This window comes from Schistosoma mansoni, chromosome 4 (assembly GCF_000237925.1).
Source record: "Schistosoma mansoni strain Puerto Rico chromosome 4, complete genome".
Lineage (NCBI taxonomy): Eukaryota > Metazoa > Platyhelminthes > Trematoda > Strigeidida > Schistosomatidae > Schistosoma > Schistosoma mansoni.
This window is the reverse complement of record NC_031498.1, coordinates 4,764,476-4,785,240: the sequence shown is the minus strand read 5'-3', so window position 1 is coordinate 4,785,240 and position 20,765 is coordinate 4,764,476. Positions and strand designations below refer to the sequence as shown.

Below are 20,765 nucleotides of genomic sequence, written 5' to 3'. Positions count from 1 at the left end.
TAACGAAAATGACTATGACACTAAAGGGAGAAGAAGTAATTTCTTGGGTCAAAATTTGCTTTTCATTCTTACCTTTTAGAGCTGGTAGATTCAATGAAATGTGAATTTCAGTCTTTCCTGGGCCCTAAGCTATAATGGGAAGTAATTTTTCTTGCTAGGCATTTTAGGGATTTACTCAACGATGCAGTGCAAAATACTTCTCACCACATTAAGATCCAGTTACTTGATTCAATCCTTTGGGTACATATCAATTTTTTAGCGAGGACCTGTAATCTTGGACTTCATTCCCTCATTTGGCAAAGTTGTTTTTACCGAGTGGCTCAAGCTCAATAATTTAGAAACTAGATTCTCAACTTCTTCGTTATGACTCATGATTGGATATATTGCGAACAGTAGAAAAACATCGTTTTAGTTGCTGTCCAGACTCCTTTTCATCTAGTAGACTCCGCCTGGATCCCTTGTGGGGCTGCCGCCGGTCGCAAGCCCAATTAAAGGAGGAGAGTTGGCCATGGGGTTAACGATTCCATCTCATAGAAAACTAACTTGCTAAAAGAACACTAATAAGAAAATGACAATTCAAACCATTTAAACTCTGATCTGGGAGTTAGAAGGTCTTCACTTCGAAAAGTTATGACTTCTTATGATGAAAACCGAGTTCTTTCGGAAGTCACGAGGCTGATGCTCCTTCTGACAACCACAGCGACCATTAACTTAGGTACATGGAATGTTCTCACAATGTGGCTCCATTGGAGGTAACAGGCGTAAATAATTTACAATCATGTAAGTATAACTACAGTAGACTACAGCAGATTTCACCTCGAAATGTATTCACCCATCATATTCTGAATATAGGTTATGGAATTACATTGTGTAATGTGTTAATGTTTGTTAAAATCATATATTGGTTGTATAAAAATCAACTATGTTTCTTATTTTATTTCCATTTAGAGCATTTGATCAAAATGAAACTGGATATAATACTGATTATGGTTTTTCTGAAACTCTTACCAATCTATTGCACTCCTACGGAGCCTGTAATATATGGCATTCTCCCAGATATCTATAATTCAATCACTGATAATATTATTGTACTTCCTTCAAATAAACCTATTCATCTTAGTATGTTTGGCTTGAAAATGGATTATATTAGTCATATTGCCTTCGCTTCAATCAAAAAACCACGTAATTCTTCATGTGAACACGAACGTGTAACTAATTCATTTGATGCTTTGCCAGAAAATTCTTTTGTCAGTACCAGTGTGATTAGTCTACGCGAATTATCCAATAATGAAGTCGCTTTTTTTCTATGCATTCGTATCACTCCCACTTCATTACCGAAAGCTGACTCTACTTCAAATTATACCGATATTGATGGTAAATGGATTTTTGCTGGCGATGGTGGTGGTACTGACAGTGTATCGGATTATCGTTTATCATTTCGAACTACAACTACTCTCATGCCTTTATGGGTTCAAATAATTTTAATTATATTATTATTTTTTCTTTCGGGTTTATTCAGTGGTTTAAACTTAGGTTTAATGTCTCTTGATAAAACAGAATTGAAAATTATTGAAAGTGCTGGTTCACATAATGAGAAAAGTTATGCAAAAGCTATTCGACCTGTACGAGAAAAAGGAAATTTATTACTATGTACACTTTTATTAGGTAATGTTCTTGTTAATACTTCATTAACAATTCTAATGGATGATTTAACTGGTAATGGTTTGTTCGCTGTAATTGGATCTACAATTGGTATTACATTGCTTGGTGAAATTATGCCACAAGCTGTATGCTCACGTAATGGTTTAGCTATCGGGGCTAAAACACTCTGGTTAACAAAATTGTTTATGTTACTTACATTTCCTATTGCATTCCCTATAAGTTTTTTGTTGGATAAAATATTGGGTGAAGAAATCGGTCAAGTATATAGTAGAGAAAAACTCGGAGTTCTTATACGTGAACAAGTGAGTTGTTAATCATTGTGATAACTTTTAAATGAATATATATATATATATATATATATATATATATAACAAATGCGCTAAGCAGATTCATAAAACCTTTAGTTTACAAGATCTAGGGCATATCAATCTTATCTTTATCAACATACTCGTCAGCAAAATCGTCACATCTCTGTTCGTATTGTTCAAAACGCTATTGTTAATCCTTTTTGAAGTTAAAGTCGTCAACTATCTCATCGTCTCCACATTTTCTCAATGCCGTATCTGAATGAGTAGTTCACATTTCAGGAACGAAAATAAATCCGAAAGAACTAATTATAATTAGTAGAGAGGATGATCTAACGTAATGATGGTAGAACTATGAGACTGAAGGTCTGGGGTAATCACTACTAGATATACAGGTGCATCCTCTTGATGGAACAACCATCCGTCAACATTAAACAAATTTAATAGCATATGATCTAACGTGTTATCTCTACAACTATCCCTTAACACCTCATGGAATGTTAGGTGGTAGGAAACAATCGCTAGTAAACCCTGGACCTTAGTCACGTGCTAGTTCTTTCTCACCGGCAAAAGTTACCTTCAGTCTTTAGGGAACTAGTGTTTTCTAGTGAGTTCGGAGCTTTATCACTTAGCCTCATAGTCTGAGATGCTATAACAGCTATTTGGGCTTCAGCTGACCTGTCAGACCGAAGTTTTGGTAGTCGGTTAATCATTGAGTAATGCCACGTTTGTCTAGTATTTTGTATTTGACTGAATTCTATCGACTAACATCCAGAGTTTCTTACCTACTACGTCCAACTACTCAATATAGTACGTATGATGCTGAGTCACCCAGACTAGCTGCCACATAGTGATTTGATCGTTGGAGTTCGATCAGCACTAAAGGACTTGGCAAACACGAAACTAGTCATTACTCAAATACCAATCAACTGCAAATTTGTTGAGTTTAATAAGAGCTTTTCCCAAGTTTCGCTTAAACTTTAATAACTCAGATTATTTATTGAAGGAACCATATACATGTGCATAAGTTTTCCGAAGTTCGTATGAGGAACCAACCTTCAAGTTCACTAATTGAGAAGCAAGATAATAACTTGTTGTACATTATCGCGACTTGACTGAAGTTGGAGATATAGATCACTGAACTACCAAATTAATAATCCAAAGAGATTATAGTCTTACGGATATAGAAAGGTTATATATCGTGAGTAAACAAAAATACTAAGCCATTGAATGGTTCAACGAGTATTAAGGGTTCAGGATGCCACAATGAACATCATCCGTGAAATGCTCATCTTCGATTCTACTACTAGTAACATTTCATCTATTTTATCAAAAAAACTATTTTATTTTGAAAATATTTTTGTCACATTAAATAAATTACCGTTACTAAGAGAACAAACTCTTAGTTATAAGTGTATTATTGTTGTTAGGGTTAAAAAGAAATTACATTACTTCAGGATTATAATTAAAACAGAAACAATAAACAAGATTATGAACGATAAAATTTTGAAAAAAAAACAAAACTTAATACTGTAAAGAGTTTCAGTTGGTAAAAACATAAAGCTAGAAGTTAGAAGTTTACTTTTGAGTATATTCATGTATGAAGCTGTTATAAAGCATTGAAATAGTGTTTCATCTTTGTTATATCTTGTGGTCGAGTGGATGTCCTGTTAATGTATAACGTGATAAGACCGCCAATTTGAGAGCAGCAAATTATCGATCGGACCAATGACACACGAAACCCGTACGAGCAGTCTAGAATACTTATCGGTCCTGCTTTCTGCCTAGCCCAGCCAGTTGGATCCAAAAACATCAATCTCAGCCTCTGCGGTATGAAACCTTATATTTCAAACATACTGAGTTTATATACCAAACAGACTGACCACATCGTACCAATAAAATAGAAAATAAAATTTGTACAAGAGTTAGCCAAATGTGACTGTAAATGTGCGAGGCAGTAATCAATAGACGGGGGATAACTCAAGAACGGTAAATCGTACAATAATAGTCTATAGGTCAAAATAAAGTTCACAATGAAAGGAACATGAATATGAGTAGTTTAATTATTTAGCAAATATACGATAAAAATTATATGCATAATATTGGTCTATAAATGAACCCCAAAGTTACCATTCACTATTGTTATTGGGATATAACAGTTGATAAAAATAGTCAGTTAATCAATTAAAAAGTAGTGAATGTAGAGTTTGTAAACTATTTTTGTATCTTAGTAAATTCATCCTTCTGCATCACAGGGAAAAATCGAAATCATTATCAAGTAATTTAAAGACTGTAATTAAATAATGTTGAATCATTTTACACACTATATAAAGTAAAGGATAGATTTAATTCATTTAATCTATTGATGCAGGAAGGCCTCAAAATTCCGTGAATAACCATATTTGTAATTCTTTAAACCTTTTTCAGAAGCTCATACTCTTTGTTTAGGCAAGAGTTAAGTATTTTTGCTTTAAGCAAATAAATACAATAGCATCAACCTTTTAACATTTAAATAGGTGAATCCTCAATGAAGTATCTGAAATATTAAGATTTACCATTTTTTCAGTATTAAAAACATGAAATAATACAAATCACTGTTCATGATTAATTAAGAATCATGAAAATGTGTAATAGAGGTTTATCACGAGATCTGTCGATCATGTGTGCACTGCAACTGTTAAGTGCTCCATAGATTTTAAGAGTATGTCAAATGAGATCAATCTGTAGGGAAGACTGCTTTAGGAAATAAATTTTTCTATCCTATGTAAAAAAAATATCCTCACTAAATAACTTACCACAGATCTAGTCAATGCCTGTCTGTCTCTGAGTCCTAAGGTTGAATCCTGCTTCACATACATTAGCTTGTACAGTCTGTTGGTATCATTAGCTATCATACAAAACAATATGACTAAAAGCTGCATTAGGGAATTTGTACTTAGTTAAATGCTAAAATTAGTCAACATTTAGTCGTTTGTGAAAACCATTAAATGATTTTATTATAATGAAATAGATTTGTGAAGTTTATAGATTGTAGTTGTTCGAATTACAACTCAATCCACTGTAGTCAGTCAGTCAGCTACAATGTAGGACCAGGCACATATAAGCATCTGTCCAAGTTGCCATACCTCATTAGCACAACAAGATGAACACCAGATTCATAGAAGTAGTTAATTTAGTGGTGGTAATATATAAGAGAAAGGTTGTATATAAGGATATAGTATAGGAAGAAAGACAGATATGAAGCAATTTTAATCTCAAGGTTTAAGGGAAGATAGAGAGTGTATACACCTGCGCCATTGACATCAATTGTGAGCCATATCACCTAGAGTATCCAACCATTGGTTACGATAGTCACGCGGACCCCAACTGAGTAGTCTGCATCTACCAGCATGGCTTAAACTAGAAGTTAGTGACTTCAAGCTCTGATGCCACGTTTTGGTTTGGCCACTCCTAACTTTCTTCCAACTATCCCATCCCCAATCCACTGTAAATAAAATATGATAAGTGTTTGTTGTTTAGTTTTCCATTAGAGAATGAATTTTATTAGTATCCTTATTATTGACACTACTAAATCAACATATGATAAGAGCAGTTTAACTAATTTCTTTATTGTTACTTACTACTGAACTTATCCGGAACTATTATAATTAGAAAATAATTTCATTTTATGTAATTTACTAATCGAGTATAGATTTACTTGTAAACTCATACTTAGGCTTTTATTTATTTATTTTAACTTTTTTTGCGTGTAAAGGTTAGAAATAACGTGATAGCGTAAGATTTATAGTTCCAAGTTTAATGTTTCAACTACTAATACTCATGATTCAGTATACTTAAATGATAAGAATTCAATAGTATCATTAAAAATTACTCATTGTTCAACAGCGTTCACTCCTACAGTTGTTTATTCATCAATTTAGGTTACATCATTTTATGAGTTATACAACTTATGCCTATCAGTTTTTATAAGAACGTGAATGACACTTACGATGTTATTCACCATAACTGACGTCTATGGGTGCTGTTCAGGTCGAAAATAGTTAAAATGCACTGACTGATTTTAATGAAAAATAAAAGCGAACCCATTGAAAATCGGTAGGTGAGCGCTGGTAAGCTGTTTAATCCTAATATTGGATTTGTCTACAGGTCATACCAAAGATCCGCTTCAGAGATCGAAACCAACTTTTTGAGAGAGCGTGTTACTTATAGACAAATTAGTTGACAGGGAATAGAGTTAGCACCATATCTCATGCTGAATGGATTTCGGAAATGTAGACCATTGTATCCCTGTTAATCATTTACAAAGATGATTTTTAATAGATTTGGACACTTTATGTTTGTTATTAAAAAAAAGAAACAATTTTCTTTTGTGTTTGTCTGTAGTGAGTGAATTCATCAACTACCGAATAGTTTGCTTTTGCTTTATTTGTGTATTAACTCTACCACACTCACTTATTTTTTCCTAATCCGTGATGAGTTTTCCCAATAATATTAACATGTCAGTCTTTGACTGAAATTATTATTGTGTAAAATCTCCATTCAGAAATCTTGTTAACTAATAAGTGTATTCCAGACTGTAACTTGTAACATGCAGCAGTGTTTATTGGGCGTTATCACAAACGGATTGAGACCGAAAAATATAGATCATTTAACTCTTCAGTGGTTTAAAGGCATCGTCTTCTTTGAGTCACCTAAAACCCTTATTCTTGATCCAGTATTCGTTCGTTGTTGCGTATCGGTGACTAGTCGCTTTGACTTGAATAAAAGCAGCTGTTAAATGCTCTTCAGCTTTTTAGTGATATCAGTTTGTGTTAAAAATTATATACAACTTGAACAAAATCTTCACTTAATTATCTTGATAAATAACTAGTTATGACAAGTAATACAAATAATTTAAGTATACTTGTATCTGATGAACTGTATTTGAACAAAGATGGTGATGATTATGTTTAATTTAGAAAGAAACTTAAGTTTTAGTTGAAATCAAACTACAGAACTCGAGATACCACAATGATCGAGTTCAGTTATAGTAAAGATGGGCTGCGGCTGAGATGCAGTCCCATGGTAGCCGGTGACCAACAATGGGTTCATCCTCCACTTGTTCCTTCAGGATACTGGAGCCCATGTGCACCATTGGTTTGGAATCAGGGTTTTCCAACTCCCCTAGGTGGATCCTCCATACCTACCAACCCGTTTAGAGCGCCAGACATTCGCTCTTCATCCTCTCAATTTCGTAGACACCACAGCCGCGATAAGGCAGTGAGTAGGACTTCCCTGACAGAGGCTATATACGCGTGGCCATGTGATAGCATTTCGAGAGGGAGAGCGGACTCTCCCCACTCTCGGCCATACCAGGGCGTTTGGGGGCCAACAGATATAAATAATAATCATAATCATATCTTTTTCATTATTTCAAGTCTGTCATTATTCTTTATACATTATGATATTGTTTCACGTATTGTTTAACTTTCTTTTACTTTCTTTCTTTCATAAATAAAGGCATTAGCTGGAACAGTGGCTACAGATGAAATGAATATTATTACTGGTGCATTAGCTTTAACTACTAAAACTGTAGCCGATGTAATGACACCATTATCTGATGCATTCATGTTATCTTATTCAGCTAATTTAGATTTTCATACAATGAATGAAATTTTTTCAAATGGTTATACACGTATACCAGTTTATGAAAATGATCGACAAAATATTCGATCTGTATTAAATGTTAAAGATTTAGCTTTTATTAATACAGATGATAAAGTTCCAGTATCAACTGTTTGTGATTTTTATAATCGTTCAATTATTATTGTATTAGATACAACTAATTTGGGAATGATGTTAAAAGAATTTCGTCAAGGTTAGTTTATTGATTTGGCATATTTATTTTCCGATATATTTCTTTTTATAATTTGTCTTTTCAATTTTTATATATACTTGAAATCATGAGTAAATTGAAGCTGGACCACCGTAGAAAACCTGGAAGCACTGGACGGCCGTTTCGTTTTATTGTGGGACTCCTCAGCAGTGCGCATCCACGATCCCGCCTCACGAGATTCGAATCCAGGACCTACCAGTTTCGCGCCAGAGCACTTGACCGATAGCTTCAATTGACTCATGATTTCAAGTATATATAAAAATTACTTGAAATCTCTACAGAAAACCCCCTTTTCAATTTTTGTTTGAAATTTGTTAAAACTGTGGAGATCGTCAAATTCTATAGTTTACATCACAAACTGTTCTTAGTTAAATAACCTTTGAAAATCTGGCAACACAGAACAACTGTTTATTCCTAGTATGAGATTCCTTAACCATGTACACTTACGGCCCTACTAGGATTGGAACTCAGAGTCTTGAGGTCTCACAGGTAGTGCTTAAAATTTAGGCCACTGAGTGAGCATTCAATAGTTTACATTTTTTACTTCATCATCAATTCTTTACATTGATAATAATAATAATAATGTGTTCACTAGTTACTACTTTAGAGCGATAATTCTTGGAGTTTTAATGAGAATGTATGATCAAGTAGAGTTTAACCGTATTGAGAGTGGGGCTGTTACTTACCAGTAGCACTTGGTAATGATTTTGCAATATCGCGAACCCGTCTAAGTTATGCAGCTAAACCACTGGATCGAAACTCAATAATCTAAAGACTAAGCTGTCACCGTGAGACCTAAACGTCTTAGGTCCAATTTGTGACAATGTCGCGGATGCTCATTACTCTGTATTGCCATAATAAGACTAAACATCTGTTCAACGCTCCCAGGTTTTCAAAGGTTTTCTAAATGAATTCAGTCCGTGATGTCAACTGTAATATATCATTTACCCAATGCCTTAGTTTAATGATGCCTATGTATAGATATTGTAACCTACTAACTATGTTTATAGGTTTATTAAGCCAACTGTGAATCAAATGTACGTATAAAGACAGCAACTTAAAACGTAGCAGATATGCCTTAATAAAAAGTGTGAATATATATATCGTTACTTTTGAAAATGTATTACTGATATCGGATGAAAATACCATACTAGTAACATTGAGGCTCAGCAATGTGGGTTCGAACACAGTAATGATGATATAATTAATGTTATCATCCTAAAATATTAACCTAAGTGGCTTGGAGATTTTTCGAGGATATCGTCCTAATGGCTTCTATATTGTGTATTAATGCTTGACGCTGAGACTAGGTGTAAAAAGTGCAGAGACGGTCAGTTTATGACCGTGTTTTATTAATAATAATGGCTGTATAGAATTAACATCTGTCTCCCCATCATGACACTTTGGTTGGGATACTAGAGACGACGCAACCCAGTAGCTTAAAGCATCATCAGAGACGGGGCAGATTAGAAGCCGACAATGGTGCCACTGTAGTTTTCTTCTACATTCTCCATAAAGACGAAGGAAACTCCTCTAACTGAAAGTTCTTTGTGGCTGTATTTTTACTTGAACTATGTAACCTATGGTTCAGTATTCTCGTTTAAGTTTCTGTTTTTAGTTTTGTGCCTATTTCTTTTATTTTTACACAATATTATCTGTTTATTTGTTTGACCTATACTTTTGGTACCCTGTCATACCAGAATGTATGCATACTACACAAATAGAAATTAATAAATATGTATTTTTTTATTCGGACAATTAATTTTCGAGTAGGTTTTATTTATAAAATGTTTTCAATTTATATAATACGGCCATTTTAAACACGTGACTGAAACCTTGTAGGGCAACCGAAGTTAAGTCTAAAACATTCTTTCTGAACAGAATACATCATTGATCACCTTACTATGTTTACTGTCTTAGTATAGTCTTGTACTGCTTACAGCTAACTGTTACAGAATTACTCTACCCAAAATCTAATCAATTCTTCATATTAAAGTACTGGTATTTAGCTTGTAAGTGTTTGTAATTTCTCGTCTGTAATTTTAACAACTCCAGTCGGTTAGTATTTATTGGCACATCTACATTCTGTGCGGATTGCCTCGATATTTCAATTAGCCACAAGACCTAATAGCTTATCAGATAACCAGTCGGTGTTTGAAGCAAATAGTACTGGGTTTAAATCTGGATGAGAACTTGGAGATCGGAATGCAAGTATATTCATTCAATGAGTCTTCCCCCCCAAAAAAAAAACACTTTCTGGATCCCAACGCTAGCTAGTCTGTATTTAGTATTATCAAATAGAACATGTTCTTACACTACTTAAGTGTTTCCATAAATTATAGCTACCTATTGAAATTTCGAAAATATTCATTTCATGAGTTATTTATTCAAACTATTTTTTGTGTGTTAAAGTGGCATCATAATGATTAAAAAAACGTCACCAAGACATAAAGTGCCTGATAGTTACTATCCTTTTTTATTCACTAAAATCGGTTGTTTTTTTCACCACATTAAATCTTGTTTTTATTGTCTGTTAAAAGTATATTTTAGAAAAGAATTGTGTGATTAGTGAATAATAGTAATTGGAATTCTTTAAATATCGAATTGGTTGTTTTAATTACTTATAATTGTGATTTGTACATAGAAATTGCAGATAGTATTGCCAATCCTAGAATATCTAACAATTTATATCAACTCGTACTTACACAACAATGTTGAACATGTTGGTAAGATTGTTGTTCAATGACATGTACTATAGATTTCCAATTATTGAGTTACCAAGTTAGCAGTTCAAATATGTATTCTGAATAATCCAGTTTAGGTAATAGCTCGGTATCGTTAACTTGAGATATGATATACCAAGAGGAATAGAAATATTTATCGTTTGCAACGTTATACTGGCTTCACGATTTATGATCAAATATAGAGATCCAGAGCATAGGCTGGGCAATACTTTATTTAACCCATGTACAAGTAATCACAATCAATGAGTTCAGAGTAGAAACCGATACTAGGAAGAAAATTACAGATTAAATAGTTAGTAAGCTCTGTGTCAGTCAGTTTGTTCTGTATCTTACCCCATTTGCTTTCACTATCATACAAATCAATGTTTGTGTTGATGTACAGTTCAATAAATTTGGTTAGTTGAATCGATTCTTTTACGCCCCAGTATTTTTCCTTTTTATCCACTAGTATAAAATTAAATTAGAATAAACAATAACAACAGAGTTGAGTAATGGCTCAGTCGTTCAGACTGAGACAAATTCGCGCTAGCCTAAGCCACCATACCATATCAGTACGACGAGATAAAATTTAAAAAATGAGTAGCAAGGTAGTTGAAATAATCGTAATCATAATTAGAAGGACTGAACATTAAGAATTGCGTATAAGAAGAAATAGTGAAAAAGTTAAGCGAAGTATTACTGGAAGTCAGAATCGATATGAAGATGAAGAGTGAATACATCTGCACTACCGTAATCGATTCTGATCTATGTCATCTAACATCTCTAAACACTGATCGCAGTTATCTTGCAGAACCCAACCAGGCTTATGAAACTTCCAAGACGATTGAAGTAATCATCACACTCAACCACTTCACTCCTTTTGATAAATCTAGGCGATAATGCAACCACTGATGGATTAAAACACTCAGCTTTCGAGATAACTCAAACTCCCAACTTCCTAGAGTAACTGACCAATTTTGTGAAAATTTTGGAGAAAACGTGCCAAAAGAACAAAATTTTCATTAGTCTGGGTTTTCTCTAAGATTTCCACTGACTTTGAGGAAATCTATATAGATCTCAGGTTTTTGAACCGAACTTCAAATACTTGGTTTCTGGTGACTGGTTAATAGTATTTCTAGGATTCAGACGAAAGTGAGGATTAAAACCAAGTACATGAATGAACACCAGTATTTTGTGAATCAGTAACGTTGAAGTAAAAATAAAATATGAAGTGATTTTAGTTTTCAACTCTTGCTTCGAATACTGCTATTTGAAATTTATCTTGGACAATGTTGCTCATTACAAAACAATGTGTTTGTATGGTTTAGTTATACTATCTCTCTGGCCAAATCAATTGAAATAAAAGCAGGGTTCGAGCCCGTGACCTATCAGTTGAAAATGGAACTCATGAGTTACCACTTCACACATGGTCACAAGTACTTTCTTACTTGAACATCTATACATCGTCTCCGTGTTGTAGTGTGAGCTTAATTATTTGAGATAATATATAGTAAGCCTAAAGTATACTATCGAGCTAGTGAGGATAGAGACAGCGAGTTCAAATTCATAGCGCGTATATCAATCTTGTATGGTGTTTATCGTACAATGATGTTGACTTTCAACCGTAATAAAGTTGAATTCAATCAGGAAACTATCATTAGTTAGGTTGAACTATACTATAAAAAATAAAACGTTACAGTTGAAGATTTGGAGTTAGATTTAAACTTAGAGTACAATAACTACATTCTTTACACTTTAATCTTAAATCATAACCCTAGTTTTAACGTTAATTCTAATCTCCAAAGCCTAAATTCAAACCCAGAACTTCAATCGCAACCATAAACTGTAATGGGTTAGAATCCATGGTAAACTTGGGAATTTCGTTTATATAAAAACAATAGACTCCTTGTAATTCTTTTCATTTCGTACAATAATTCGTTCATCCATTCTTTCTCCTTTATATTTTATGCCTTTTGATTGGTTGAAACAGGTGGAAATAGATCTCAATGTTGTTTAGCAGCATAATTTAGTTTTACTGTGACATATTTGATGTTCGCCTTCTAATAAATTAATCAAACATTTTATTTAGAAGTAATCAATTGGAAATTTATTTTTTTTTACTCGAAAGGGAAAAAAATAATGCAAAATGTATCCTCAGAATGGGGGTTTTGTTGAGATTGTAGTAATTTAACAGTTGAATTCATGAGTCAATTTAAGTTAAACCACTATTGAAGACCTGGATACACTGGACGGCCGTTTTGTCCTAGTATGAGACTCCTCAACAGTGCGCGTCCACGATCCCACCTGCGCGGCTCGAACCCAGGATCTTCGGCCTATCGCGCAAATACTTAAACTCTAGACCACTGAGCCTGTATCCAACGGTGTTAATGTCTAACTTCAACCAATCCACGGAATTGCGACACCGTCCACCATTATCTTCAGTGAGTCACTGCCTCACAACAGACACGGTTGAACTCCACTGGTCACTGCTTCTCACTAGAACTCCAGGAAATAAATCTTGATACCAATCACTAGTGAGCACATGATGATTATTATCTAAATGTTAATCGTTCGCGCGCGAGACCGAATGTCCTGGGTTCGAGTCACACGTGTGGGTTGGTGGATGCGCACTGTTAAGAAGTCCCATACTCGTACGAAATGGCTGTCCAGTTCATCCAGGTTTTCAGTAGTGGTCTAGGTTAAATGGACTCATGAATTCAATACAATATATTCTTCAACATTTTTATCTAATTAATTATTTTAATTTATTTAATGTGTGAATAATTCGGAACTTGACCATCGAAATTGACTTTTTATATTAAAAAATATTGGAACCATATATACTATTAGAATTTATATTATGAGCCATGATTCAATGAGAGTGGTTAACAATATATATTTAACTAATAAGATTATCTCTTTACAATCATCGGAGTTGTTGAGAATGCGGAACATTATACAGCTCATAATCGTTAAGAAAGAAGTAAATCCGTTTACTCTTTATCTCTGGCTGGATTCTAACTATTTTTCTTTCAAAAAATTCATTCTTCTTAAGATCAAACTGTATATGCCTGATTCTTTCTACTATCATTGGTACTTTTATTATTTCTACCGATTTGAGATTGGTTTTGATAATTTCAACGTATCGTGATGATTTAGTGTAACAATTTAAATTAGATGTGTATGTGTACCAGGTTATATGTTCCTTTTGATTAACTGAATTAATTGTCATGATATCGTTAAGAGAACGATCTAATTCATTTCTGTATTGGTTGTTTGAATCTTCCCACTGATGTTTAGGACTGCAATTGATCAGTGTCTTATTGGCATATATGCATCTGGTGTGGATTACCTCCATATTGCCTTAAGTCACAAGCATTCTAAGCAGAGATGGATGGCGGTCAGTAGTGCAATCTAGGACAATCATTTCGTTCGATTTGGGACTCGTCAGCTGGATGTACCTGCATCTTAGAGTTGATCTTCATTTTGGGACTCGAACCCAGTACCGTTCGTTTCAAACGCCAACGAGTTATCCACTTAGCTATAACTATTTATGTCCTATAATTTATTGTTTTACTTCATTCAATAATAACTTTATATTGTGAAGTTGAAATATTGCAATGAATAGGTTCTTTAAAGTTTATAAAACGTAATAGTATACATTTCTATCACCTAATTAACACAATATTATCACTAATGACAAAACAAAATTATCCAACTAAGTGACATTTGATCATTTTATCAACAATGAAATTAATCATATTTTATTATTAACTATATAATTAATGACATTTGATAGTAGTTGATTAAGGATAAATAATTTTCTAATATCAGAAGGGGGTTTTGTGGAGATTTTAGTAATTTTGTAGTTGAAACCATGAGTCAATTGAAGCTAGACTGCCATGGAAAACCTGGATGCACTGGACGGCCTTTTTATTCTAGTATGAGACTCCTCATTAGTGCACATCCGCGATCCCTTCTCGCGAGGTTGGAACCCAGGACCGATCAGTCACACGCGCGAGCTCTCTAAGAGGTATTTCCTGGAGTTCTAGTGAGAAACAGTGACCAGTGGAGTTCAACCGGGTCTTTTGTAATATAGTAACTCACTGAAGACAATGGTGGATGGTGCCGCAATTTCGTGGATTGGTTGAAGTGAGATATTAACACCATTGGGTGCCGGTCAGCCCAGTGGTCTAGAGGTTAAGCGCTCGCGCGCAAGACTGATAGGTCCGAGGTTTGAATTTCCTTATAGTATATTTCCCATTCATTGATAAACATTATCATCTCATTAGAACTCTGATTACATAATTCAATGGAACAATTTCAATATTTTATGTATTAAAAAAATTATCTGACTTCCTATTTTTATCCTTTCAGAAGATATTTTTTATATGATGAATAATGTACTGTTGGAATAAGATAAATAAAAAAAATTATAGAAATGCGTCACACTAAATATCACAAGTTTGTATGACAAAAGTATAATATAGAGACGAGCTTGACAATTAGTTCTTAAAATGATCACATGATTTTAAAGACATTTTTCAACTAATTAACAGAGAGTATATGTACAAATCAAAAGTATTTCGCAATGGATCTAATAAAAACTGTTACACTTCAATGGTTATAAGAAGTTGATTAACTTTTTATGGTTATTATCGGTTTTCTTATCCTACTGTTGTAGCAATATGATTACATAGACTCGCCAATTTGAACGTAAATGTTTTCTCCCTAAAAGTTATCTCTTCTTATATCTCTCATAACCACAAATAGTTACATGGAAAGTTTGTCATCATTTAAAACAATTTTTACAGATGAATTTGATGAAATTATGAAGTTGACATCGTAGAAGAACCATCATTGTTTCCATATTGATATGCAGAATTCATTTGTGATAATCATTATCTAGTTTATCATTCCTACTTGGTCAGATCACGTATTAATCATTAGCTTACTAATGAAATGTATTTTTTGAGGGTTTATCATAGAAAAGTAGACTGGAACAAGACTTGATTGACTTTTACATGTTGTGTAAAGTCCATATATAAAAACATCAGTGTTTTATAAGTTTAACGTTTTCATTTTCATGCTAAGATGAAAAAAGGATTTTCTTTAATAATTTTAAGTCTTTTGAGCACTACACAAAGCTATTTCCGGATTCAGGAATCGAACCCAGGACCTTAGGTCGCACCTGATCTCCTAACTTCTAGACTACTGAGCCGGTATTCAATGGTGTGCATGTCTAACTTCAATTAATCCACGATAGTGAGAAACCATTTTCCATTGCCTACGGTGGATAAGGGTCTCTCATCCGACAGGGTTGTACCTGACTGGTTAAGACTTCCAGGTTTTCAACGGTGGTTTAACTAAGATCAGTTCTACCGAATTCTATAATCTCAATGAAACCGTATTCCGATAAAATTATTTCTATTGCGCATTTTTGTGTAATGAATTTCCCATAAAACATTGTAAGTAGTTTTCTCGATTCTGACTGGCTTGTTTCCATACAAATTTTTTATCATCCAAGTTAGCTTATGAGATTTGAAACCAGTAGATCATATCTTGAATGTAGCAGAAATAAGTGACACATAGTAGTAAAATAATAACAGTAACAACAGTAATCATTTTTGTCCAATACTTCATTTGTTTAACTGCAGTAAATAAATTCTCGGCACACAATATGAAATATTAGGAAATGTTTTAACTCTGCGTACAAATTGCCCATGTATGAATTCCATTACTGTCGAAGACTCTTGTTTCTTCAAAAAAAAAATGGAATATAAAAAAATACACCAACCATTGTGTTGGTTTCATCTAAATTTAATTATTATTCGGACTTTCGATAGATTGTTAGGCCGTTTATAAAAACGCATGAGTAGTGGCGTGGTGTATGCTACTCATGCTGATAGATATAAGTAGTATGTAGTTGAAGACAGAAGTGGAATGCCTGGCAGCAGAAGATTAAACTATAGCGAATCGAATAGAAATCGGAGAGCAATCAAAATAACAACAGAATTAGAGGAATAATAGAGTAGGTAAAGGATAACGCAAAGAAGATATGCAAATGATGTATTTAATGTATAATTTTCATATTTTACTAAACCACTGTGTAATTTTGCACTAAGCAATAGATTGGTTTCTCCCACCAAAGCTTTTCGTTCACTACATTTGTACCATTATGCGGTTAACATACATGATCAATTGGTCTAAACAAAAATTTGAGAATGAGAGATAAAGTTCACTATACAGCTATAAAATAAATACCTTAAACGTTTAAACAGGATACTAGTTTATCAGATTTGGATCGACTTACTCTTCAGTAGTAAATGATAAATAAATTTTTATTGGGTATCTTATATGAGCTATTAAGAAAAAAATCCGATTTAAAATGTAAATCATTGACTACTGACATTTTAGATCAGGGAGCACTGAAGAGATTTTTCTTCTTAGAATTGAATCAGTGAACATCCATGATCCCAATAGGAATCGAATCTAGAACCTTCACACCTTTGGACAGTTGATTTCACACTTAACCGCTCATATTTCCAAGTTCAGTTAGATTGGAATACTATGTGATCATTCATTGCCATCTGTGATACTAGTTTGAGTTGTAACATTATTAAATCCTACTGGTCACAGTTTATCACTAAAACTTTAATGGTCGTTCTTGAAATTTTTCATTAGGCAGTGTAATTCTGAAAATATAAAACTTTCTGAATGATTATCACCAACTTATTAATTTCAATATATACTGTTTAATATTATCTAACGCAATTCCCCCCCATTCTCTTGACAATCACTATATATCTAACCAAATATTAATTGATTTTAGGAAGAGCTCATATGGCATTTGTTGAGCGTTTAGTAACAGAAGGTGACTGTGATCCATATCGTGAAATGATTGGTCTAGTTACACTCGAAGATGTAATTGAAGAAATTATTCAAGCTGAAATAGTTGATGAAACAGATATTTTAAGTAAGTTTTATTATTATCATATTTAATATGAATACTCTGTTTTAAGTTATTTATGGTTTCATTATTTCATCAACTACTCTTTTGTATTATTTCTCGTCAGCTGTTTTCATTTCCAGTATGATTTGTGTTTGGTCAATGACGTATCTTTCAGTTGAGTAGTCTGTTGTGGCTTAGTTTAAGATAGTGATTACACTGTATCGCAAACCGACCAAAATTTAGAAGCAATGACTATCACATTCTAACTTGTTACTTTTTCAACTGTCTAATATTCTTTTACCACTACACTTCTTTCGACTTTGCTCAGAAAGGAACAAGGACTAGACGGAAAACAAGATATAGTTCAAATATAAGTATATACAGTTAAATTAGTCTTACTTATGATATAATGTGTGTATTTTGTATTAGTCTGATTATCGAAATCAAGAAAACAATAAGATAGACGTAATTTAAGAGAAGTATGTTCTATCTCTTTAATTAAGATCATGAACCGATCATTTGAAAACCTGGAAGCACCAGTGCTCTGACATTGATCAGTTCATGATCTCGACTAAAATTCAACAATCTCCATAATCCTATACTGATAATTACGTCTTTTTATAGCTTTTTTTCTATCACTTTAGTAAATATATATACTCAAAGATGAAGAAAAACATGTTTACTTTTTTCCAACAATTTGTTTTGTAATCAATCGTAACAAATTAATGTGACACATGAGATTCGTATGGTTTTTAACCTTGGAACTTTGGAGGTAGAAATTTTAAAATAAAATCATAAGATGGTATGCGATAAATTCAATAAGTTGTTTACCAGTTTGGAAATAGTAAGAAATAATGTCGCCATAAAAAAACGTGATAGTAGTTATCTTGTTGTTTTTTTGGTGATAGTTAGAACTTTGTACATTTTAAATGTATCAGTCTATTAGCTAGATGAATGGGGGGGGTGAACTTAGTTTTTTTTAATTTCAGCGACATATAAGTGTAGGTAGTTCATCAGAACCGGTCTCATATATAAAGTGATTAAGCGATTTTTTATGAAGTTACTGACATTCATCTTTTATTTAAAAAAAGGCGTTCAGTTGAAGGGGTTTTGTGAAGATTGATTTAGTCTGTAGGTCACATTCGTCATAGAATACTAAAAATCAAAGAGCGCTGGAGAGCTTCTTCGTCCTATTATGAGATTCCTTAGCAGTGCCCACTAGGAATCAAAATCAGGACCTCCAGGTCTCTCGGTGAAAACTTGATCAGTAGATCCACTGTACCGGAGTCCATTGTTACAGTCTTAACTTCAGTCAACTTGTGGTTTAACACAACGATAATCCAATGTTACTGATGATAACTATTCCACGTACGACGTGTCTGATCTCTACCAGTCATGACTTCTCACCAGAACTTCAGGAAGATCTTGAAGTGAGTCACTGTTGACATGATTATTGCAGCTTAGTTGAAGCGCTTTTGTGGAGTATAGACTATTAAGAAGTCCCACGCTGGGACGAAACAGCTGTCTAGTGCTATTTGATTGCAATAGTATCCCAACTCAAACCAATGTTTAACAGTTACAACTAAAGTTTACGTATGCAGTTATTAACGTTAACAATGTCATTTTATCAAATGAAATGCATGCAACTGTATACAGTTTTTTATTAATCCATCGGATAATGAGTAAAATGACCCTAGATTTGTGTTGGTGAGTTGACATTTGAATTACAATCAATCAAAGTCCATACATAAAAATGTTTATTTAAATCGATAAGCGGAAGTTCAAAAAAACCATGTTCTCAGATCTTAAAACGTAGCTTCTCTTAGTGGGGAATAGAATTCAACCAATGTTGCATGTTGAAAGCTTATATTTTGGCCATTATCAACTTCAAGATAGGTGTATCAATTTCATCTGGAGGTCGCGATTAACTATCAAAATATCAAATGACAGTGAAGTGATAACAAATCAATCTGTATTCTAGACTCTTTAAGGCCTTCAATATGTTGGGAAAATTCATTCCTAAGCGTTCAAATGTAACAACGTTTGTTCTTGAACTAGATTTAGTTGAGTCCGTTATGTATCTAATTTCGGTAAATCATCATCGTTAAGCTTCTCAATCAGTTTAGACATTAGTTTTAGTCTAATTTCAAACATTTCAACTTTTGCGTATAATTCATATGTAAAAAAATTCGTAATTTATAATCGGTTTCATTTAGTTTTTCATTTGTTTTGTCACGTTTCTAAGGCTTCTAAAATGAATATTATTATAGTAAAACATATCAGAATACTTTACTTTAACATCATCAATAGCCACACACACTTGTATACTGAAATATTTTTCAATATTTTAACATAAAATACCAGAGTCCTATTCTCTTAAGAAACGGCTGTTCAATGTTTCCACGTTTTCAATGGTGACCTAGCTAAGATCGACTCGTGATTGAAACAATAGTAATATTTAATAGAAAATTCTCAAAAATACACGTCAAACTAAATTTACCATACTTCCAATTAACCCAACTGAGAAAGTGAGCAAAAAACGTGCACCGTAAGCCATAAGAAAACATTTAATTACCCTCCAATACTCACTGTTTCAATGGAACTTCATTAATGATTAACAATGGACATTAGGATACACACGTTGAACACGTCTTAAAACTTAACGGTCTACTATATTTTTGTAAGCTTTTATACTTCAGACTAACTGCACATGAACTACAGCATTACTGAAACATAAGCATACATACATACATATTTTTATTATTACTGAAATCGTGGACCGATCAACTTTAGACCACCATTGAAAACGTGAAAGCACTGGACTGCAGTTTCGTCCCAGTATAATGGACGCTACTCACAAGATTGCTTGTAAGTAGTATGTTGCGGAACGTGGCCTCGAAGTTTCTGTAGGAACTGAAGAGTTTCAGTACAGCGGAAGCACGGTGTTGGCAAAACACTTGGTAACCAGATGAAAACACTGTCCTGACTCCAGAACGCACCAAAAGATGTAAATGGACGATTGATGGTTATGCATGTTCATTATGTAAATGCTTCATAACCTTTCACAATAAAATAGTTTCCTTCTGCGTATCGCCTTCTTGATAAAGGGCTCCTCAGCGGTGTACATCCACGACCGCTCACGCGAGACTCGAGCCCAGCACCTTCGGTCTCGTGCGTGAACGCATAACTTCCAGACTGTTGAGTCGGGACCCAATGGTGATTATGTCTAACCTCAATCAGTCCACAGT

General features: G+C 33.6%; 1 protein-coding gene across 1 annotated transcript in view; it reads left to right on the top strand.

The window, feature by feature from the left end:
* Positions 1-719: 719 nt before the first annotated feature.
* Positions 720-20,765, top strand: part of Smp_146680 (putative annexin) — a gene marked incomplete at its 5' end in the record, with an annotated part of 49,349 nt that continues 29,303 nt past the window's right edge. The window contains 3 exons of the mRNA XM_018796603.1: positions 720-1,964; positions 7,467-7,824; positions 17,398-17,541. Of these exons, the coding sequence (XP_018651728.1) occupies positions 720-1,964; positions 7,467-7,824; positions 17,398-17,541 (1,747 nt within the window). The remainder of the gene's footprint in view (positions 1,965-7,466; positions 7,825-17,397; positions 17,542-20,765) is intronic.